The sequence below is a fragment of the Hydra vulgaris genome, chromosome 08 (genome assembly GCF_038396675.1).
Source record: "Hydra vulgaris chromosome 08, alternate assembly HydraT2T_AEP".
Lineage (NCBI taxonomy): Eukaryota > Metazoa > Cnidaria > Hydrozoa > Anthoathecata > Hydridae > Hydra > Hydra vulgaris.
Genome location: NC_088927.1, coordinates 46931700 through 46956601, shown reverse-complemented (window position 1 = coordinate 46956601; position 24902 = coordinate 46931700). Strand labels below are relative to the sequence as shown.

At 29.6% G+C, this 24902-nt stretch overlaps 4 protein-coding genes across 4 annotated transcripts in view; 1 reads left to right on the top strand and 3 right to left on the bottom strand.

Annotated features, from left to right (window-relative positions):
* Window positions 1-326: 326 nt before the first annotated feature.
* On the top strand, window positions 327-1625 carry LOC136083368 (piggyBac transposable element-derived protein 3-like). Its single transcript, XM_065802763.1, has one exon. The coding sequence runs from the start codon at window positions 327-329 to the stop codon at window positions 1623-1625; it is 1299 nt and encodes a 432-aa protein (XP_065658835.1).
* A 6077-nt stretch (window positions 1626-7702) lies between these two features.
* LOC136083366 (THAP domain-containing protein 1-like) lies at window positions 7703-8602 on the bottom strand. The gene has a single exon (XM_065802762.1). It carries the CDS (start codon window positions 8600-8602, stop codon window positions 7703-7705), a length of 900 nt encoding a protein of 299 aa, XP_065658834.1.
* A 6013-nt stretch (window positions 8603-14615) lies between these two features.
* LOC100213815 (uncharacterized) lies at window positions 14616-16193 on the bottom strand. The gene is made up of 4 exons (XM_065803829.1): window positions 16094-16193; window positions 15242-15453; window positions 14918-14986; window positions 14616-14811 (listed from the first exon to the last, which is right to left on the bottom strand). The coding sequence occupies exons 2-4, from the start codon at window positions 15449-15451 to the stop codon at window positions 14761-14763; spliced, it is 330 nt and encodes a 109-aa protein (XP_065659901.1). The 5' UTR covers window positions 15452-15453; window positions 16094-16193; the 3' UTR covers window positions 14616-14760.
* A 3794-nt stretch (window positions 16194-19987) lies between these two features.
* The window catches only part of LOC100210280 (WW domain-binding protein 2), a 33256-nt gene continuing 28341 nt past the window's right edge, over window positions 19988-24902 (bottom strand). The window contains exons 9-10 of the mRNA XM_065803828.1: window positions 21160-21218; window positions 19988-20336 (exon numbers count right to left, since the gene is read on the bottom strand). Of these exons, the coding sequence (XP_065659900.1) occupies window positions 20286-20336; window positions 21160-21218 (110 nt within the window). The 3' untranslated portion in view covers window positions 19988-20285. The remainder of the gene's footprint in view (window positions 20337-21159; window positions 21219-24902) is intronic.

Sequence of the window (24902 nt, the reverse complement as noted above, 5' to 3'; positions counted from 1 at the left end):
CTGCTGATGTTGATGATAATCATGACGATGACGATGATGGTGATGATGATGATATACCACTAGCTGCTTTAAAAAAAAAACATGAGTACCAATGGGTAAAAAAAGACCTAAACTCAGATTATATCGATACCAGTTTATGTGAACATCAGTTTAAGGACATACCAGATAAAATAAGCTCACCTTTTCAATATTTCAAATATTTCTTTACCGATGAGTTATTGTAGTTAATTGTTGAAAACACAAACTTGTACAGCACACAAAAATCAGGGAAGTGTATCAACACCACTCTTGATGAAATTTCTATGTTAATTGGGATGCAAATGTCAATGGGGCTAGTTAAACTACCTGCCTACAGTAGCTATTGGTCCACTTCTCTTCGATATCCTCTAATTGCTGACAATATGCCGAGAAACAGATATAAACTATTGCAGCAAAATCTACACTTTGTAGACAACACAACTTTTTCAGAAGATAGTGGAAAGTTATTTAAAATTGCACCTGTCATTGAGTTGATCCAAAAACAATGCATTAGTTTAGAACCTGAACGTTTCCATGCTATTGATGAACAAATAATACCTTCAAAAACTAAATACTCAAAGATACGACAATATAATCCTAAAAAACCATGTAAATGGGGTTTTAAAAACATGGTCAGAGCTGGGCGGTCTGGAATGATGTATGATTTTTACCTTTATGCTGGAAAGGAAAGTACAATACCAGCAGAGTATAGTCATTTATCTGTAAGTGCTCAATCAGTGGCGTATTTGTGCATGGAGTTACCTAAACATGAAGACAAAGTTGTTTTCTTTGATAATTGGTTTTCCACCCTTGATTTGATCCAATACCTTAAAGGTATTGGAATAAAAGCTGCAGGCACAATCAGACCAAATCGTTTGCATGGGTGCCCAGTAATACCATCAAAAGAACTCAAGAAAAAAGATAGAGGTTCACTTGATTATTGTATTGATAAAAATTCTGCACTAATTGTTGTAAAATGGTTAGACAACAGTATTGTTCATTTAGTATCCAACTGTTTTGGCATAGCACCTTTGAGTACCATATACCGCTGGCGCAGCAAAACAAAAGAAAAAAAAAACGTTGCTTGCCCATATATAGTGCCAGCATACAATAAATGCATGGGAGGTGTAGATCTAGCAGATATGCTAATTGCCTTGTACCGCACAGAAGTAAAAACACGACGATGGTACATCAAAGTGTTCTGGCATTTTGTAGATGTGGCCAAAGTGAATGCCTGTATCTTATATAAATGGCATTATCAGCAATTAGGTCTTCCAATCAACAAACACCAAGCATTAGCAGAATTTACAGTAGATATTTCAAATGCTCTTATCCAAGCGAATAAATCAAAAGCAATCCAGGGTAGGGGAAGACCAGCTAAACTTAGCGGTATCAAGCAAGTTCAACAAAGGAATAGAAAGAAACCAGTCATACCAATCCCTAATAATGATATTAGGTATGATCATATAGGACACTGGCCAAAACCACAAAAAGATAAAAAAAGATGCAGGCTGTGTCAGAGTTATAGCAGAATGATGTGTGCAAAATGTAATGTTTTCCTTTGCTTGTTAGCCAATCGCAACTGCTATGTAGACTTTCATAGTTGAGTAAAACTGTATTTAGTGCTTACATATATTAGAATAAACATGCTTTTTGAACAAAAAGTTTTTTGCCTTTGCTGTTTATATATATTTCAATAAAAATGTTTTATAACTTTGTTTTCAGATATTATCTTTATTGACCAATGATGCCATATGGCATCAAACCCAAATTTGACCAAAATTACAAAATTTTGAATTTTTTTTTTCAACAACTTATTTTGTGAACTTAAATTGTTAGTATAACAAAAAATAATGTTTTTTACATTAATTTGTCATAATTTGGCCTGTAAAGGGTTAAGTTAATTGATATTTACTTTCAATTTACTTATTTGTCAAAACTAAGGGATTGCGGTAGTGAGAAAAGTTGGTATTATATTCTGGTCGGTATTAATAACCAGTCACTACCGAAGTTATGATATTGAAATTGAAAGTAAGTTTTTTAAATATCAACACTTTCTAAAGTTCGGTATTGAACGGTATCTTTTAAAAGTGTTTGATAGTGTAAACTTAAATTAACACCACTATCAAAAGAACTAAACACCTCTCTTGGTTAGCTCGCCTTCAAGACATATGATACTATCTTATATGATTGTTCATATTTTTTACAACACTCCACCCTTTTGAAATTTTCAACAAAAATTAACATTTTTTTATTTGGTTTTTATTTCCCCAGAGACAAAATATACATCAAGGCTTGATCAGATCTACATTAGTTTTTTTTTTTTGTATATATATTTTATTAATAAAAATAAATATAGTTCAAACTCAAGTCTCCAACACTTGTGAGAAATACAAACAATAAATTTAAAAAAATTCATACAACATTATAAAAACTCGTTTGACTATTTTTAAAGAATTTTGATTTGGCTCGTTTGATTATATTTTGAAGAATTATAGCCAATACTTAAAACAAGCAATTAAGAGAACTTGCTATTTACAGTATTTAAACTCATTAACTTTATAAATGCTCCATTTAATTGGTAAAATATCAGTGCCATACATCAATAAACGTTTTTGATGAGACAAAAAAAAATGATTTGTTGAGCCCCAATTTAATAAAGAATCAGAAGAAGTATTTTTAAATGGTATTTTTATTTAAACCAGAAAATTTTAATGAAAGTGCAAAACAAAGTCTTCATCAATGTTCTACTCGTCTTCTTCAACTGACCACTTCTTAATAATAGCTTTTGAAATGTTTTGTTTAATGTAAACAAGTTTTTCAATTGTTTCTGATTTTAACAATGTTCTTTTGCACGTAACGATATTTCCTGCTAGTAAAAACACTCTCCATATGACGTTGATGATGCTGGAATACACAAAACTTTTTTGGCTACTCCTGCCAAAAGAGGTAGTTGAGGAGAGTGAATCTTCCTCCAATTTAAAATTTCCACCAAAATTTTTTGGTGGAAAGCCTAGTCATTTGTACGCTTCCATTTCAGTTTCAAATGGTGATGTTTTAGACGTGCAAAAGTGAGGTAACTCCTGGCTGCTGTGGCTCATCATCTCTTGAAGAAATGCGTCAGCTGGGAAAAGGTCTTGTTGCTCTTGAGGTGTGCTTGCTGCTGGCAAAAGTTGCATCTCTTCGGCTTGCTCATCTCCTAAAGCACATCTTTTCAACTGTGAAATAACAAGACTCTTTCTTACAAATCTTGGTAGTAAGTGACCTTTAAATTTGGGGTCAAGGAAATAAGCTAATTCATTAATGCTCAAATCTAAGGCACAATCTGGAAACCTTTTGATGAAATTTGATAGTAGTTTGGGCACTAAATTAGTTGCAATGGTATTGCTTGGTAAAATTAATAGTTTAATTTTTTCTTGAATATCAAACAAGCCAGGAATTAGATGAGCTGTAGGATACTTTTCTGAAGAAACAACATCTGTGAAGTCACTGAACACTTGTAAAATTGAAATAATTTTTTGAATCACTTCAAAATGCTCTTGCGTAGGGATAAGCGATCTTAAAAGGTCATCAGTTTTTAAGTTGCTGTTTGTAATAGCTTCCAATGCTGGTTTGAGATGTAAAATAGAGATCATGCACATAAACCCACTATTCCATCTTGGCTTGCATGGTGTGATGATTTTTTAAAGTTGATATTTTCTTCCTTGCAGACATCGAAGATTCTTCACTGACTAGCAATTGACTTGTTTATTCTTGAAGCAAGCTTTTAGCAAGCTTGAAATGTCTCATTAACTTCCTCTACAGAACTGACACCTTGCGTTATTACCAAGTGGAGAATATGTACAGTACAAGTAGTATTTTCATTGTCAATCATTGATGATTTCTTCATTCTTGACAACATGTTAGCAGCACTTTCAGAGACACACGTCATTTTCCAGTCTGACTTAAAAAGTAATTCACTGATGATTGTATCTGTTTTGTGAGCAATGTTATCTCCAGTGTATCGCTCGGGGAATGCAACACATCCAAGCAAAAAGTACTTAAGCTTATAATTGGAATTTATGTAGTGCAAAGTTAAAGCATCATTGCTTCTACTTGACCACAGATCCGTTGTGAAACCAACAGCATCAACATTTGCTAAATCCTTTATCATGGTAATCAAAATTGCCTCTCTGATATTTTGGTATAAGATGGGTATCTTGCTCCTTGAATATGTGGAAGGTGCTTTAAGATTAATTTCAGACATTGTGAAACCCATAAGATCTTTGAACCCGTCAGAAGCAACATGTGTAAACGATAAATTTAACACGCACAAAGATTTCATGATTTTTAAGTCTGCTATGAGCTGTCGCTTATCATTTGAGGAAAATTTTGTTATACTTTGCGATAAGAAGAAATGTCCATTTTCATTTTTTTATCTCCTTTAACAATCTGGGCTTGACTTACATTTTAATCCGCAGGTTCACCAATTGTCTCCACTGCCAATGCTTCAGTTGTAGTTTCAGATGATCGCTTTTTTCTGTCATTTTTAATACTGTTAAAAATGTCTTTGTGGCAGCCTCGAAGTTGAAACTTTATTCCTGTGGTGCTGCCTAGCTTGGTGTTTATTTTTGATGGACACTGCATTGGACAACATCTTTGCCGTAAAAATCTTTTTGAAAGAATTCCCAAGGACTTGCTCTTGGCATTATCAACTCTTAAGATGTCACTTTCTGCAAAACAATAAAACAATATTGTTCTCACAACATTGTTTTATTGTTTTGAAGAAAGTGATTTAATTTTTTTAGACAGACCTGTAAATTTTATTTTTAAAAGAAAAATTTTCTGCGAAAAAAAATTAAACCATAAAAGTATTTGAAAAATAATTATTTTATAAAATTTACTTAATACAGTAGAATCTCTAATTCGAATTTTATGGGGAAAAATAAAAGTTCGAATTAGGGAGATTTGTGAATTATAGAAAGTTGATTTTTCTTAAACGCATTTCACAGTGACTTTGCATTTAATCGAATTATGGAGGTTTTCGAATTAAGGAGATTCGAATTAGAGAGATTGTACTGTATAATTTAATTTTAATAAAAAATTTAATGGAGAATTATTTTAAATTAAATTCACATAATTTAACTTTAATAAAATGTCAAATGTTTAGGTAAAATTGTTATGCTCTCAAGTTTTTTTATTTAGAAAAAATATTTTTAATTAAATTTATTTTAAAAAATTCGTATTATTATTATTACCATTTTTTTTTTTTTTGACATTGAGTTCGGTAGTGGCTAAAGGGACTTCGCACTTTCAGTATCATTTCTACCGATAGTTTTTTGATACTTCAATAGATGTCGCAATTCCCTAGTCAAAACGTGATATCAAAGCAATGATATAAATAAATAACTAGATATCTAACTTCGCCGTTTTTAGTGAAGCCAATTTAATGCGTTGGAAGCCATTATTATATCGGGCAAAAAGCTTTTAGCAATCACATTCATATGAAAAGATATTGGCAATTTTAACGTCCTTACTCTTGGAATTAAAGATGATTAGAATCACAGACGATCAATTTAGTGAGCATACAGTCAATACATACATATTTTTTGGTCAAAGATTGGACATGATATTGTTAGCATGTTTAGTTTGTTATAACAAACTAAAACAAACTGTTTTTATAGCCACAAAAATATATATTTAAAAACATATTTGCATTTAGAACATCAAACTAAAACATCGTATAATATACTTTATTATTTTAATAAAAGTTTTATACAATGAAATATTTTATACAATGAAATATTTTTAAAATGAAATATTCATAAACCCTTGAACAATATTAATTTGTTAGTTTGTTGTCTTAAACCAGTTGACGACTTTCTTAGAACTTTAGTGGAATAATCCTGGGCATATCTGAACATTCGAATTCTAAAGTAATATTCACATATCTTTCTAACAAGCTGGCTGGAATGCAAATCTTTATTCTCAGTCCACAATTCTAAGTCGTGACTATCCTTTAAAGACTTTTTTTTTAATAATTGAAAGTCCTTTAAAGACTTTTTTTTTAATAATTAATTTGTTAACACAATCATCTTATGCTTTATATTTTTATCTGAGGTTATTTTTGGATTTTTAAAATCTTTACCACTAATAAAGAAATTAAATACTTTCTCACACAACTCGCAACAGAAACAACATCCCTTGATGGCAAAAACAAACCACCACGATCTTTCATATTATTTAGTGAAGAATGAGATTTCGCATAGGAATGTTCGTATGATAAAATATCAGTTAATGATTGAGCACAAACATTACATGAAATAGTATTTATTAACTTTCTGACTATAAAACCAGAGATATATCCCAATATTGCTTCTTTGTAGCTAGACATTTGAAGTTCATCGCAGTACAAAAAAACTTCTTCAAAGTCAATATCCTCTTGGTCAAAATTATCAACAGAACACAACCTTTTTTTCCAACTAAGAGAAAAAATAGAGCCATTAGAATATGGCTCAAACATCAGGCAGTTAGCATGACTCGATCCAACTATGGAGTTTCGCAGAAGAATCCGTTTGAACGATGACTTAAACTGCACTACATCAGGATTGTTGTTGTAACCATTTTTTCCACGAATGCAAGCAAATAGTAGTTCAAGATGATCTTGGGAATATTTGTAAGTTAGAACATACTTAAATGGTTTCTCATGAAACGTTAACAGATTGGTGGATAATTTTAGAGTGCTTTTAGCATCTACATTTAAACCTATAACAAATGTCTTTCTTCAATGTAAAAGCGATGGAATGCTATTAATATCAGTCAACTTGCTCAGATAAGTAATCGTATTGTTTAAAAAATCTTTCCAATAAAGCTGATTATTAAGATATAGAGGTTTCTTAAAGTGTTTAATATTTGGATTTCTGGAATTGAGCATGTCAAATAATTTATCAATAACTCTTATAAAACGGATTGTACTATTTGCTCCTAAGAAAGATGGATGCTGTGATACCATTAAAAATTCAATTGCATCAGCAACAGAGCTGCTAAGGGTTTGGCCAGCTATTTTGACATTCATTTTGTGGCGATGAAATTCAATATGTTTTCTTGAAAGTTTGTTTGCAAATTTTAAACCTTCTAGCTCTTGTAACTCAAACAAAGCTTTTATATAACTCCATTTAATATAGTGGCCCTCATCATCAATAAAAACACCCAAATCATTTAGAGAATTTCTAGCTAATTTAAGCATATGGCATGGGTCTAGGAAAATGTGGAGCAGTTCATTGTTATATGAAAAAGTACTAACTATATCGTCTATGACTTTGCCAAACTTACATCCAAATGGGACAACAGAATTTAAATTTGTACTAGTACCATCAAATGTAATACTTTTGATACAAAGTTCATATGTCAAAGCCACATCTAAAATATTTTTAATAAAACATGTTAAATCACTTGCTTTAAATTTATTTGATAAAACATAACCAATGGGTGTTTTCCAATGTCCTCGCAAACCAACTAACATGAAAATTAATGCCTCTGTAGCTGGAGTATCAGGTTCATATACAGAAATATCTTTACCAAAATCACAAAAACCAATATAGTGACCTGAACTTTTGTCATAAGTTATACTGTTTTTGATTGCCATAGCATCAATAATAAGAGCACAATGCTTAAAATTAATATCTGTTTTCTGTTTATGACCAAGCTATGAAAAAACATCAAGGAATAAACCAGGATTACAATTTACAGATGATGTCCAATGTGATATTGAACTGGCAGCAGGAAGACATAACATTGGCCGAAGAAAGTTAAACGCACGTGGAGAATAAAAATAAAGAATTAAAGCGAATTTTTTCACTTCATCGTTGTATCTGTGACCTTTTGGTTTAACATTTTGATTGGAAAATTGGTTCTTAATAATTTCATATGAGAGTCCAGAAAAATTTTCGCTTAAAACAGTGGCAGCATCAGTGGTCAAATAATTTTTAGATTTTAAAAGGGAAACCATGTCTTGTAAAGAACAGATTTTCTTTTCTTTTCTTCTTAATTTTTGCTGTAAAGCCTTCACTTTTTTTTTTAATTTTTCTTTTGCTGGTGATAAAGATCTTATAGATTGTGTTGGAGATTGACTGGTGTGGTCATTTTTTTCAATAGTGTTTTCTGGCTGATCATTATGTGTTAAATTAATTTCTTTGCTGGGTTTGTCTATTGCAGGGTAAACATCAAACTTTGTTTTTTTCGATAAAGGATCAAATTTAGATAATGAATTTACTGATGTTCGTATTGATGGGAGTTTCCTTTTTGTCTTTTGAATATTTGTAGAAAATATAAAAACTGATGGCACAGCATTACATTTTAAAATAGGCTTTTGATGATGATCAAGACTTGGATTTTTTTTGTCTGGGATACAATAATTGTAGTCTGATTCTAAAAAATGGTCGCTGCAGATACAGGTGTGTTTGGATGGAAGAAAATTTTCACGTTTCAAAGCAACAATCCATCTTTTACATAATTCAGAATTTTGAAGAGGAAATTTATGAAAGGATTTCGTGCCGCCTTTTATATATCTATTAGAGCAATCATATGCAGCACAAGAATTTACCATTTTTTGATAAAAATAATTGAATTAAATAAATACTTTAGCAAGGCAAAAAAAATAATGTCACGGATTTACTCTCTACATTATATGATATTTACAGTTTTCTGCCCGATATAATAATGGCTGATTAAAATAGTAAACAAATAAATCGGCTTCACTTTTATTTTATAAAAATCCCGAAGTAAGACATCTAGTTATTTATTTACGTCATTGTATCAAAGTAAAACGAAATTGACTACAATTCTCTAATTCGTTTGCGCAACTATTTTCTCAACATTAAAACTAGGCTAGTAAGGACAAAAATTTAAACAAATAGCGACAAATCGCTTAAATAATCCTTCTAGGTTACTAATTTTTCTGTTTACCTATTAAAAAAAAAAACTTTGAATTTTTGGTAAAACAGTTTAAGAAGACAATAAAAAATTCACAAATGTCAAAGAAATGTTAAATCATAATAAAATTATTAAAACTAGATTTTATGATCAACTATGCATTCCTTGTTTTGGTGCAAGTCCAGATGGACTTGTAAATCAATTCTAGAAATATATATATATATATATATATATATATATATATATATATATATATATATATATATATATATATATATATATATACACACACACAGAGTATAATCTATCTAATTCGAATCTCCTTAATTCGAAAACCTCCATAATTCGAATTAGAGAGATTCTACTGTGTGTGTGTGTATATATATATGTATATATATATATATATATATATATATATATATATATATATATATATATATATATATATATATATAAATTAGTAAAAACACTAATTTTTTTTAACAAGTTGATTCACCATCAGTAGGTCTTACTGATGGTAAAACATCTTGTTGAAGAAAATTAGATAAGTGTTTATACTAACTTATTATTGCTCTGTTTTTTCAGAATATTGAGCACTCTAGTTGTAGAATACACTATCATAGTTTATATATATACATATATATATATATATATATATATATATATATATATATATATATATATATATATATATATATATATATATATATATATTAATTTACATGTTTTTAAAAAACAGAGCAAGAATAAATTAGTAAAAACAATTGTCTATTTTTTTCATCCACAGACTGTCTCTTCTTCTGGAACAAACTACCTGAACCTTCCTTTGTGTAATTGTTGATTTCTTCAATTTAAAAAGGCGGGAATATTAAGTGTTATACCAAAAGGCTTAAGAAATCAGATATTAAAAAATCTTTATCAGCCATTACAGAATGTCCACTCTCCTATAGCTCTCTTTTCAAAAGTCCTTATTAGTTAACTATTTCAATATCAGAAATAGAACCAACAAGTAGCTCACTAACAAAATGTTAAAAAAAGCAATTCCAACTAATCCTTTAAAGATAAAATGATGCTTATAGTGGGAAAACAAGCTACTTTAAACTGTAAGGCTTGAAATTCTTTGACAAACCAATTCAAAACAGTCAATAATAACTTTTGTTTTAGGATAAGTCTATTTGAAACATTACGACATGTTAAGTTTTTGGTAATTTAAATTAGAACCAAATAGTATTGCACCGAGTATAAGGTATCTCAAATTTAACCATATAATAAGATCTCGACACAGTAGATTTTGGTGTCTTAAACCAGGAAGTAAAATTTAAATAAAAAAAGTCTTAGCCATGTTAATAACATGAATAGTTGGTCAATCGATAGTTGGTCAATCATGTTTCACCTATAACCAGATATGTAAAATATGAAGGATATGTAAACAATTCTTTGAGTAAATTTTCCTCAGAATGATGTTCAGGATAATAATACTTCATACTTTCACGTTCATTTCTTGGATTTAAATATTTAAATAAAATGCCAAATATTTCTTATCTCATGCCAGTCAACGAGTTAAAACATTTATCATCTTTTTTGTAACTAAAACTATTATTTTTCAATTGGTCGTTGATTATTTTTAAACTTTTATATTCTTCAAGCAAGCTCTATTAGTTTTCATAAACTACTACTCTTTTTAAACGATTGTTTTTTTCGGATGGCAACAGCTTACAGTTTTCACTATTTTAACTATTTGTGAAATCCAGTAATGTATAAAGTTTTTTATCGCTTGACTTTTTCGTGAACTCTGGATATTTTGACCTTTTACATAGAGATTTTCAAGGTAATTTTTCTTGTGTTGTCTTAAATGAACACAAGCTTTAAACTTCATTTCTTTTTTTAAAAGATTTTTTACTGCTACTGATTTTTATCTCCTAAGGCCTAAAGTGAAACTCCCGCGCTTTAGTGCGTTTCATTATTTCAAAATTATCAGCACCTTCTTTACGTCTATATAATATAGACCTTCTTTACGTCTATATAATATAGTATATTAACATATTTTGTTACACCGAGCTTTGTGAACGTCGTGTTTTTCTCTTGGTTCGGAAAAGAAGACAGACCAATATTAATTTTTTTATATTTCTATTATAAAATGAATTTCCATACAATGATATACAGTAATACTTTCCTCTTCCACTTTTTTTCAATATTGGTCGATAATGCTAAAGTTAAAATAAGACATTTTTATTTTGTACGAATATAATTTGTTTACAACTTTGTCCTTATTGGCCTCTTTTTGAAGCTGAGAAATCAGTTTCGCAATCGAATTAGAGAAATGTCTATTAGCGATCTTCCATCAATTACGCAACGCTAAATAAAAAATTACCTTCTGCGTGGTGATTTTTATTAAAATTAAAGAGTTTATCTACTAATTTGTTTAATTTAAAACTCAGTGAGGAAATGCTTGTTGTCTTTTTGCTTTTGTTTTATTATCTAAATTTAAACCTTCGTTATTGATGAATTATCTCTTAAGCTCAAATTTATTAAAGAAAAATTAACAGAGGTTTTGTGAAATAGAGCAGTTATTGACATATAAAAATAAAGAAAAAGAGGACCTTATAAGTTAAATGATAAAGTAGTAAAGCAAATCCGTAAAGTGCCAAATAGTACTGGGGCCGTATTCTCATCTCTCCGTTAAACTTAACGGAGCGTTAGTCAAAAATTATTATTAACTACAATAATTTAAAAATTCTTTAAATATATAATTTGTTAAACATAAATGTTTTATTTTGGTATTAGTTTTATTTAAACGAATTTATAGAAATTTTCGTCGTTTCTTTACTTAGAAATATTGTAATGAAATTTTAGACAAAAGCTCCGTTAAGCTTAACGGAGAGATGTGAATACGGCTGCTGATCAGTATTATTTGGAACGTTGGTGTGGTAAGCGGTAAATAAACAAAACAGTTAAGGAAAAAAGCTCCAAGTACTGCAGCAAAAAAGTTAACCAAAAGAGTCTAAAAAAAAAGAGTTGGTTTATTTTGGTGCACGAAAATCAAATTACAAAGCAATTTATTTATAAAACTTGTTTTAATTTTTTGCATCAAGACTACTAGAAATATTTTAATTGTACTCTTTCTCACCGACAGCATCTTTAGAGGCTGTCTGTTTTTTTATTGTATTTTTTAATGTTTACCATAGCATCAAGGTAATATTTTGTTTTATTTTAAACTTTATTGTTACTTTTTATTTACAGTAAAAATGGTATAATAACATTTATATTATTAAAATTAAAAAAAAATTGAAACCGATATAAAACTCATGTCATTTGATAACGATCTCTTTGTTCTATATCGCTCTCCTTCATCTCAAGACTGCACTCTTTTTGACATTGACCTGACAACCCGAATCATCTACCTTCTCTACTCGACTTATGTCTTGTTTCTGATCCTAGTCAGTGCTCAGTTTCTCCACATTCACCTTTAGATTCTTCTGATCACAGTTTGATCTCTCTAAAACTAATACCTCATTCTTCTTCATCACCTGAATCCCCCTATTATCGAACCTCTTACAACTACAGTAAAGCTGACTGGGATTCTATCCGTGATTTTCTTCGTGATGGCCCTTGGGTAGAAATCTTTTATCTTCCTGTCGACAAATGTGCTTCTTACATAACTTCGTGGATTCAGGCTGGCATGGAATCTTTTATTCCTTCTCGACAATTCCAGGTCAAGCCTCACTCTCCTCCATGGTTTTCCTCACACTGTGTTGCTGCGATTCCCAATCGAAACCGTTACTTCCATATTTATCAGCAAAACAATTCTCCAGAAAACAGACGTCTGTTTATTACTGCTAGAAACAATTGTAAAAAGGTTTTGTCTAACGCCAAAACCCTCTATTCTCAGGTCATGAAATCTCGTATCTCCTCTCAAAAATTAGGCTCTCGTGACTTCTGGAGAATCTTTAATAACATCAATAATAAGGGCAAATCTATAATTCCACCTCTCTTGTATGGTTCAGACTTTGTCACCTCACCTAAAGACAAAGCTGAATTGTTTGCTAAAAGCTTTTCATCAATATCATCTCTTGATTCCACTAGTTGCGTTCTACCTGATATTGCCAACAAACAGGTTGATTCATTGCTTGACATTCATATCACTCCAGCACCTGTATCTAAAGTGATTTCCTGCCTTGACTCTTCTATAACTTGTGGCCCGGACAACATACTTGTTATTGTCTTGCAGAAGTGTTCTCCGGAGCTGTCATCTATACTCTCAAAACTATTCAACAAGTGCTTATCAGAGTCTTGTTTTCCAGCCTGCTGGAAAGCGGCATCTGTTATCCCTATTTTCAAAAATTCTGGAGAGCGATCTGATTCGTCTAACTACCAAGGTTTTTGAATCTTTAATTAACAAACACTTAATTTCTCATCTTGAATCTAATAACTTACTTTCTGACCATAAATATGGATTTCGATCTTCTCGTTCTACAGCTGATTTGCTAACAGTAATAACTGACAGGTTTTATCGTGCACTAGATGAAGGTGGAGAGGTTAAGGCCATCGCTCTTGACATTTCAAAAGCTTTTGATAAAGTTTGGCATGCTGGTCTTCTTCATAAGCTTTCTTCTTATGGTGTATCCGGCAACATCTTTAAGATTATTGAATCCTTCCTTTCCAATTGTAGCATAAAAGTTGTCCTCGATGGACAACACTCTACTTCTTATTCTGTAACTTCAGGTGTTCCTCAAGGTTCTATCCTTGGCGCTATACTTTTTTTAATTTACATTAACGATCTTCCAGATATTCTCACATCTAAGGTGGCATTGTTTGCAGATGATACTACCATTTATTCTTGTCGTGATAAGAAACCAACACCCTCTGATTGCTTGGAGGCATCATTTGAGCTTGAAAAGGATCTCACTTCTGCTACAGCATGGGGCTCACAGTGGCTGGTGAACTTTAATTCAGATAAAACTCAATTTTTCCAGCCAATCGTTATCGCAATAATATAGATCTTCCTATATTTATGAACGGTGATTTTATTCTCGTGTTACTCGTCATTCAATTAAGTGTCATCCTTTTTCTGTGACTGTTCCTAAGTGCTCCAAAAACGCTTATTCGTCTAGTTTTTTTCCTCGAACATCAGCTCATTGGAATTCGCTTCCTTAATCTTGCTTTCCTGATTCATATAATTTGCAATCTTTTAAATTGTCCGTCAATCGTTATCTTGCTCTATAATCTTCATCTTTTTCCTTTAAGTAACTTCCAACTTTAATTAGTGGCTGCTTGCAGCCTTGTTGGAAGCGAAGATGTTTAAAAATATATATATATATATATAGAATGATGTGAAAACGATATAATCTTGACTTGAGAGAGACTTTAAGTTTTTCAAAGTCTCGTGTAAAAAAAAAGTTGCTTACGTTCAACAATTATTACTTACTCTTAATACATTTGTTGTATGTTTTAAGATACGTTTGGCTTGATATATTTTTAGTGCACGCCAGCTTTTTAAAAGAAATCTCGTGTTAAAAAGTACAAAGGACCTTGACAAGTTATGAAGTAATTATGAAGTAAAAAAAGATAACATAAATTTAAAATTTTTAAATATCAAATTTTTGTTTTTTCATGATTACTAATTTTTTTTTTGATTTAAGGACGAAATTTTCTGTATTATGGATTAATCAAACAAAAAACAAAAAAAATCAAAACTAACAAATAAAAAATTTAAAGAGTAAATAACAGATACAACGTTAAAAACATAACTTTTAAACTTCCCCAAACAATAATAAATTAACACAATTAAATAATTATGTTAAAAATCATTTTTTTTAATTTTGTTCTGTTTGTTTATTCTCTTGCCATGCTTAAAACTCCGGGACCACCGTGTGCTGTAATTTCCTAACGAAAAAAACGGCATAAGTAATAAAAAATATAAGAGAAATTATATGGTAAATAAAAACATTGTTTTTACAATTTTTTCGGGTTTAAAAAAAAAAAATTTAACCTGGGCATCTTGTACTAAGGCGCAAAGTGGACAACAGCAGTAACAAACAATATCGTTTAGAAACGAACCCTATATTAAATAAGTTATAAATTATCATCCTTGTTAGGTATCATCGTCCTTGGTTCTATTTGACACGGCTTTAATATTGTAGAGCGTAACTCTGTAAATTTGTCTTGAATTTGAGCCTTGTTATAGTAAAAATAACGTCAAAGAAACCAAAACTATTATATTAAATTATTTCCTAAATGATACTTTGTAGTATTGTAACACGAAGAATTTTCTTTATAATACCAGTTTTAAAAAAGTTAAAAAAAACAAACTCACTTCAATGCTGTATTTTTCTCTAATCTTTTCTCTTATTTTTGCATTAAAAAAAAAATTAACGCACGTAAGCGATAAACACCCATACAACAGGCAGTTTTCTCCCACAAATTCAGCGTTTTTACCAGCTGTCAAGCAAGGTAAAAAGTATGTTATTAAACAAGTAGTTATATCATTGAAACAACCGCATATCGAATTTGTATATTCTGGCATATCTGAAAACAAAAAGAAATAAAACTGATATATATATATATATATATATATATATATATATATATATATATATATATATATATATATATATATATATATATATATATATATATATATTATGTTATATTAAAACCTTATTCCATTTACTGCATACATAATTTAATCACACATACTTTAAGAATCTAGACTTAAAATGAAAAAAATGAAAAATTTACATAAAACTTTTCAAATTTATGGGCGCTAATGGTGTCATTCAGTGAAACCATGTTTCACGCATGCGTAAAATATTTTAGTAAATACATTTTGGAAAATAAACTTTTGGTTTTTAAATATATATTTGAAAATGCATTTCTCTGGAAAGAGAAGGGTTTAGTGCTAATATTTTTTTTTTGAGAATAATTTTAAGGATACGATTAAAATAAAATGGGAGGATTAAATCTGTGGCAATCCATTTTAATTATTTTTCGTAAAAAAAAAATAAAATCAAAAAGAATGAAATAAATAATTTTTGCATGAAATTTCTTATAAAACATATAAAAATAGAGACATACTTAAGTGATGTTTGACCCGTTCTGCAAGGGTTTTAAAACTATTTAAAAAATTAAAAAAAAACAATAAAACAAGTGAAATAAAAAATCTTACCTATAAATTTATTTTACGCAATAAGTGTTCGAGCTAGTAACTAAATAAGCGCAATGACAGATAAAAAAAGCAAACCGGATTAAATTAACAAATGTTTCCAAAGTGAAAAAATAATATTGAAACAAACTTACTCAAAAAATTAATAAATAATAATATTATATTGTTCATATTAAATATTTATAGTTTCAGATCACAACACGTTTGCATATTAATGTTTGAATACCTTGAATCAACAGAACAAGGTTACCCTCTAAAATAAACTTGATTATCAACTTATAAATTATTTAAAAAGGGAATGCGTAATTACGCATTCCCTTTTTAAATAATTTATAAGTTAATAATCAATTACCTTTCACATGTAAAAATAATCTTTGTATATAAACTAATTATACCGTATTTAAAAAATAATGTAAATCGTTTTTATTTTTACGTTAATATACAGATGGTTTTACAAATATAAAGTTATCAAACCACTTGAAAACGTTTTTTTGTTATAAACTTATTTAATAATTTGATGTTTACATGCATGCACTTTTATGTTCGACGCAGTTTTTGCACTAACATAATCTGTTGTCTATATCTTTAAAAGCCACCACAGATATCGAGATCCTATATTATGGTTTGAATTAAATAATTCTCCGCAGCAAATTCTAAATATTTAGAACGAGAACAAAAAACATTAAAACTTAGGCTTTCTTTTTCTACCATAATGTAGGCAACAAGTTTTTAAAATTTTTTCTTGCCAAATAACAGTACTTTTTTCTTAATAGACAACTTTAAATATAAGATATTCTTTAATGAACACTTGAAACAATATTCACGAATAAACTTTTACCATCAGTATTATAGTGCCAAGGTATACAATAAATAAAAATAAAAAGTTTGTAAATTTATAATATAAAATAAACTTTTCTTTACCTACCGGGGAGCTTTTTTTTTCGGTAGATGTCAGATCGTAAAATTTAAAAAATCATCTTTCTCTTTGTGTCACTTCAATAAAAGTAAATGATTAGCGTCAAAAAATTGAGATTATATCATAGAAAAAAAAAAAGAAAAATCTTGAACAATTGTTGGATAAAAAGAGTTTCTGGTGTATTTTTATGCTACATTGCAATGAGTCTCCTTAGAAGCACAAAATTGTCACTGTATAGATCGACAAGTTTCAAAGTTGGTTTCACTGAACTTATTGGAAAGGCTCTTTCTAAAGTGAACAGTACGGAAAACCTCATACACTTGAACTTATTGTGCAGTTAGAATTACTCCAGCTCCCTGAAATTTCTAAGTTTATTGTCGACAGATTTATCTCTCTGCTATAAACTGATTATATGTTTAACTACAGGCAAATTTTAAAAAAGGTTAGGTGTGGCAATCTCTGCCATTGCAGATGGCTTACTACTTGAAAAGCTATTATTTTTCTTTATATGAGTGACCATAGATTTTCTGATGATGTCCAAAGAACATTTCACTTGATTTTAATTTGAGTAGTTCAAGTGTATTTACAAATGGGGTATAAAATTAATTAAAGTAAAACACATTACTATTTAGGCCCCTTAACACATAATAACACTCTTAAGACAGCGAGGAAACAAAAGAAAATGTTACTCTTTAATTGAAAATGAGTTTGTTTTTCTCATTTTGAATCTTTTAGTCTTCCTCTAACAGCAAGCTCAGACAAGGAATTAAAGAGGTTTGCTATTAAAAGACACGGAACAATTAGGAATATGAAGGCATTCAATTTAGGTCAAGGAAGGAAGTAAAGTCAATAACTTTATTGACATAATTCTGGATTACCTCCTGTATGTCCATACAGGAGCTGATCCACTGGGACAGAGAAAATAAATCAGAGTCTGTTTTTACTTGTCAAATACCTATGCAAAATCTTCATAGTTTCATGGATTCACTTTTTAAAGCACCTTCTTTTCCCCATACACAAACAGTCTTATAAAAATGAAGTAAAAGAGATGACAGATACATCTGCATCTGCTGTTTGTGGATTTGAGAGAAGAGACGTGTTTGTTATGACTAGGATGGCTCATAGAATATTAATGCCTAAGCTGGACTATAAAAAAAGACTTTAGAAACATTTTTTTAAAGACATTTGAATTTATTTATTTATACCATAAATATGTTTGAACACAAATATATAACTTTGCCAAACAAATAGATAATCTTTATACCTTTTTTTATTTTCTGTTTAAACACAAAGATCATCAAATTCAGACTAATATTGACTGAAATTAAATTTCTTTAGATCGTAATTTTACTACCTTATCCTCAGAAAATAACAAGTTCCCAGGGATAAATTTTTTTTCTCTCTCGAACTTTTACTTTAAATTCCTTAAAAGAAAAAAAAAGCCTCCAAAAAAAAGTGCGAGGGAGGGAGCGCGACTCCCCGAACCTATAGAAGTTGCTTAGTGTATTTTCGTTTTATGTGACGTACCCTAATGAACACTTTTCGTCTAGTTTTTCATTACTTCCTTTAAATGTTTAGAAAATCAAATCAGCAACAAATAAACACAGATAAATTAAAAATAATGCTCACTTTTTGGCACAATAAAACCCAAATACTATATCGATATCTTTGTTCAGTGCGAATAATACACTAAAATTACTGTTGACTGCAATTTGTGTATATATTGTGCTTTTTCTCCTTAAAATAAATGCTAAAATACTGTTGACTGCAACTTGTGTATACATGTGCATTTTCTCCTTAAATAAATCTATGTTTATTCTGAACATTTGTTCGTTTTTCTTTGTTTTGATACTTACCCTCTTTTATATAAAAAGTTTTTTCAATAGAAATGTTTACGGGCATGGCGATTGCAGCCTGAGAGATTTTTAAGTTGGACTCGAATCATTAGAGTATTTTTTTTAGATCCATGGTTTTATAAACAACTGTACGTTATCAAAAACATGTAAGTCTTTAGGAGAGCTACAACCAAATGAGATTCTAGACGCAGAAAATGAACTAATATAGCTCGAACAAAGAGGGAATTTTGAAAAAGAGTATAATACGCTGCTAGCTGAAATCTCTTCGACCATTATCACGTTAATCTTCGTTCCCTTTTAGTCGTTACTTCATTTCGTTACTACTGTCGCCCTCCAACAAACATACACGTTATTCCTTTGCGGTCTTCACTTGAGTAAAGAGCGCAAAAGATTTACTAAACGGCGCGAAGGATTTATTTAAATAACGCCAAGGAATTATCAAAAGACTATTCGCGAAAAGTACTATTTAAATTCTAGAAAACTCTTTAAAAACAGTTTATAAGGAACGCAAAAGGAACAAGAGAAGAGTGTAAAAGAAAGAAGTATTAGTAGTTGAGGAGTAATAATAGTTGATTGTAAGAGTTGTAGTCATATTTAAAAATAGTTATTTATAATAGTTTAAATAAAGCATTTTATTATCTTTTCGTTACCAGACATTTCTCTCTTTTAGAGTTTAATCATTCTGTCGTAAATCACTTGTGGAAAATGTATAAAGTATATAATAATATTATTATGATTAAAATGGTGCACAGATAAAAACCTCTAACAAAGGTCCCAGTACATTCTTTAAGTCCTAGTCACCAAAATTGCTAATTACTAAATATTAAAATATAGATAATAAAAATAATTTGAAAATGTATAAAGTATAATAATATAATTATGATTAAAATGGTGCACAGATAAAGTATATAATAATATTATTATGATTAAAATGGGGCACAGATAAAAACCTCTAACAAAGATCCCAGTACATTCTTTAAGCCCTAGTCACCAAAATTGCTAATTACTAAATATTAAAATATAGTTAATAAAAATAATTTCTACGTAAACGGAAGCGATAAAACTAACTGATTTTAACGTATCTGCTTCACCAATTTAAAAGAAACAGGTTATTTATAACGATACTTCGAGAAATAACTTTTTAATATTCGCATGGATTAATAATAAACAATAACAATAAATTAATTTCAGCAACAGTATTGTTACAACATTATTATATTTTTTGAAGTCAAAGGTTTTACGGTTTAAAAAAATTGGAGATAAAGAAAATAATATAAACACATTCGAAACAGGTACACTTAAGTGAACGGTTGCTTTGAAAATCTTCGCCTTCCACTACTTCGTTCAAATTTCAGATTAAAATTGATTTTGAAAATGCAGAATTTTATTAAGATTTAGTTGTACATTTTCCGATTGTTTTCGCTTATTGATCTTTTTTTACCTCATAATTTGGATTGTATGGAGGGGGAGCTTCCTAAACATAAAAAATTTAAAAGTAAAAAGTATTTTTAAAGTTTTAATAAAATACATTTTGGGTTCAAAAAATTCTCAGCCCAAGTTACTAAGTCTACAACAACTCGGAGGACAAAAACTAATTCCAAAATTAGTATTTTTTATTTAAAAAAAACAAACTCTAATATTGTTGTATGAGGCTACATTAGTTCAATCGAACGTAAGTTAACATGGCAAGGAGAGTAACTTAATGGTAATTTTTACACATAACGTTTTATATCATAAAAAGTGAATACATGTATTTACTTTTTAAAACATAATATTTAAAGGTTTTAATTATGTATCATTGCTGGCTAAAGTAACCCTACTGGACAAATTAATCCCATTTTTACAATAATGGAGATGTAATTTAAATGTAGTTAATTTTATAATAAAAATTATTTTTTATACAATTTTTCAAACAAAATTTTTATTACAAAATAATAACTAAAAAGATGAGCACCAGACCTCTCGCATCTGATAGTGGCACTCTTACTTTTTTTACAAAAAGAATCACTAAAACTAAGGTTTGTCGTTTTATTTAAACTCAAATTTAATTTTATATCTTAGAATTTAATTAGAAACAATTATTAAATTAGAAAAATTTACTTCAAACACAAAAAATCACAATTTAATTTTAAGAAGTGATGAACTTGTGTTTCGAAATTAAAAGATTGAGTAGGGGGAAAGCAAAGAGGGTTTCAAAGTGGGGGTGAACAATTTCATAAAAAAGTCCTCTAGATTTTAAAATTTCTACATAAAAAAAAAGTCCTTTACAAAAAAATAAATTAAAAAATATCACTTACATTTGGAACATAAACATTGTTACCACTCATATAAGCTTCTTGAGCTTTTGGATTTGTTGCTAAACAACAATAATAGGAATGAAAAGTACATTTAAAATAAAGACTTTTTCTTTTACCAAGTGTTTTTTTCTCTTTACATTTTATACTACATTTTAACACTAGTTCTCTTCACATTCTATCGTAACCTTCACATTCTACCATAACATTCTCTTCACATTATAATATTCTTAGTAACATACATCCTAAGCAGCCTGTATCACTGGGTCAATTTGAATTTTCAGTTAGGTCATCCACATTTTTCTGTTAATAGCCGCAACTGAATTGACACATTTTGAAGAAAATTAAAAATATTATCGTATTTATTACACCAAAAACTTTTTTTTTAGAAAATTGGATATTTTTTAATCTAAAAATATCCAATTTTCAAAAAACTGAAGTTATTGAAAATGAAACTGAAAACTTTATCTTCATTGTTATTACCTTTATCTTCGACAGCTAAAAAAATCTAATGTTTTTTATTGAGTAAAACCTAAATTTTTAAATATAATTTAGTTATCACCAAATTAATTACAACCTTAACCAACTACAATGTATTGTTGACAAGTATTAATACATAACAAAGTACTCTGAAATACAAATAAAAATCAGTTATTATTAAATGTGTTATTATTAAATTATCAACTGACACAATAGAGCAGGAGTAAACATGCCAAATATAATAATAAATTTAATACAAAAAATTAATACAATATTTATGTCAAAAATTTATTATACATTATATGCATATAATACGGTTCCTAATAACAAAACTCCATAAAATGTATTAATATATCTGAGGACTTAACTCTCACATTTCGGCCCCAACTCTTAAATTGAGGACTTAACTCTCAAATTGAGGACTAAAAAAACAAAAGAGAAAGTCGAGTTTGAAGTTAGACAGTCTTTGCAACATTTAAAAAAATATGCCGGTCGAATGAAAAGCAGGGTAAATACCTGCTATGCCCCATTTAATGATATGATTTTCAAAAATTTTAAAACACAATTTTTCATAGATTTTACATGTTTTTGTTAAAATAGAATCATTTTTAGAATCTTCTGTTTAAATCTTTTATTTGAGGCTCTAACATACCTATTAGAAAGCAAAATTTTATAAACAATTTTTAGCATTGTCAGTTTTCATCAACTTTTAAAACAGTATAAGGTCATAGAGTATTCAAAGGGCTTTTGGCAGAAAAAGTGATGGAACAATTGATCTTTTTATTCTACTGATTTACGGGGCTTCAAAGCAAGGCAGGTAGAGAGACTATTTTTACTGTTTTCAATGAAATTTTTGGTTTATTCTTTCAGACTTTAATAAATTTTGTGCCACAAAAAATTGTTTTTTCGCTTATTGAAGTCATAAGGATTTAAAAACAAGGGAAAACGAAAACCTAGGTTGCCTACTGCTTCATTCTTTGGATTTTTATGTAACATGTTTGCTATAGAAAATAAAATTAAAGCCATAAAACTAGAAAGCATCATAAAAGGTATTATTATTTGACTAATCTTGACTAGACAACAAAACAGGTTTCAAATTGGGTGGAACAAGATACATTTTACAAATAAAGTAATTCAAACTTCTCATAAAAGATATTCAGTATTTGAAAATAGGTAGAAGTTTGATATTGAACCAAACATCTTTTTCTTTTTCAGTTTTTGATCTTAAGATGCTTGCTGTTGTGGTCAAAGATGCAGTCAAACAACTTGCCTGTAGTTTGCCTTCACATAAATGTGAATTGTAGTGCTGAAATTGAGTTCTGATTGATTCGATTGCTCTTGGTTCTCATTTTGAATGCAGATTGTCTTGGGTAATGCCACACCAGCAGCAGAAGTGTGATCTTAACAACTTTCATGTCACATGCAATGAAGAATGGTATGTGATAATCTGCAAAAGAGTGAAGATTGAATTAAGACTTGTAGTTTTCTGGTAGGTTTTTGGCTATGGTCACAATCAGTTTCTGCTTAACACCAGAATCTAGAGATGTGGGAACAGTAAGGATTGTCATCTTTAATATGCAGTCTGTGATTGAGATCTCCTGGTGCCAATTACGCTCAATCTGAACTTCAAGAAGTTTTCACCACCATCAATCCCAGTTTTGGTGATGCTCATTCATTTGGAAATTCCTCTTTTTTCAGATGCCATGACAACAAACTCAGTCAGACTGATGCAATACATAACCTTGTTTGTGGAGTTTCACAGTTAGTTGATGTAGTGAAAGGCTTCAACTTTTTTCTGACACCGGCAAACTTATCCCTGAAATTTGATTTCACCAACCTTGCTCCACTTGTTGAGAATTGATGCAAACCCTTTAATTTTGTTGTTAGGAAAGTCAGTGTTGGTTTGAGCTTTTACCATGTTGGTTGTTGAGAGCATGAGGCATTGGTCTTCCCACCCTGATCAGTCTTTGAGTTCTTCTTAGAGTTAGTCTGCGCCATTTTTTCAAATTTTAAATCTTTTATGCACTGGTGATGAAATCCCTTTTATGCACTGGTGATGAAACCCCTTTCTATGTGTTATAAGACAAAGAGAGCTTTTTACATGCCTGGAAAGACTTTTATGGACTGCTGCTCGGTGTACATGATGCAAAAAGGATAGTCTGATTGTACTTTGATTAACCAACTTGACAAATGAAGTATGAACAGTTGGTGGTGGTTCTTGGGATCTTATTGCTCTGAAAATTGTAGTCTGGGGAGCTTGCTGCTGTCTATTTTTTGCAAGCTTGTTCTGGAAGAGTTGCAAACTTCTGATGTTACTTGGGATCCATGGGATCAGTAAAGTCAATATTGACTTCATTGACACAATCACAAGGAGATGAACCTTAATTTTTTTCTTCATGAAATCTGTAACTTGTCTGTCACATTTGTTCATGCACACAAAACAGTCAGTTCTTCAAGAGTCTTCATAAGTTTTTAAAATGTTAGGCATTTTCCCTGTAATGGAGCACAAAAAACTATTTAACACATTGCATTTTCCCCAATTATCAAGAGCTTCTTACCTTCTACAAATACAAAAAATGTTCAAGATATTCTGATTAAGTATGTAAAAGCTTCCAAACTTCTTCTAAAAAGTTTTTATCACCAAATGTATTAGCAATGTAGTAAAATTTTAATGTATTGGGCTTTTGGTATTTTTAAAATTGATTGATTTTTTCAAAATTTATGCTAGAAAAAGTCATTCAAAAGAATTTTGAGTAATAATGAGTGTTTAATACAGCCACAATTCTTGTAATAAGATTGAAAAACTTGGCTGCCCTTGTTATTGTATCTTTATGAGATTACTAAGCAAAAAATACACTTACAGGCACAAAAGTTATCAAGGCTGAAAGAATTAGGAAAAACTTCATTATGAAAAATGGTTTCTTTGCCTGCCTTGCTTTAAAACCCCATAAATCAACTAAATGAAAAAGTAATTGTTCCATTTCCTTTTCTACTGAAAGCCCTTTAAATACACTATGGCCTTATACTATTTTAAAAGTTGTGATGTTCTTTGTAACATTTTGATGGAAACTGCAGTGCTAATCAAGGTATATAAAATTTTGCATTCTGTTGGTATGTATGAGCTTCAACAGAATAAAATATTTTAAACAAAAGTTTTTAAAAATGGTTCTATTTTAACAAGAACATGTAAAATCTATGAAAAATCACATTTTTATCATTAAATGGAACATAGATAGGATAAAATAAAGATAAAATTTGCATTTAAA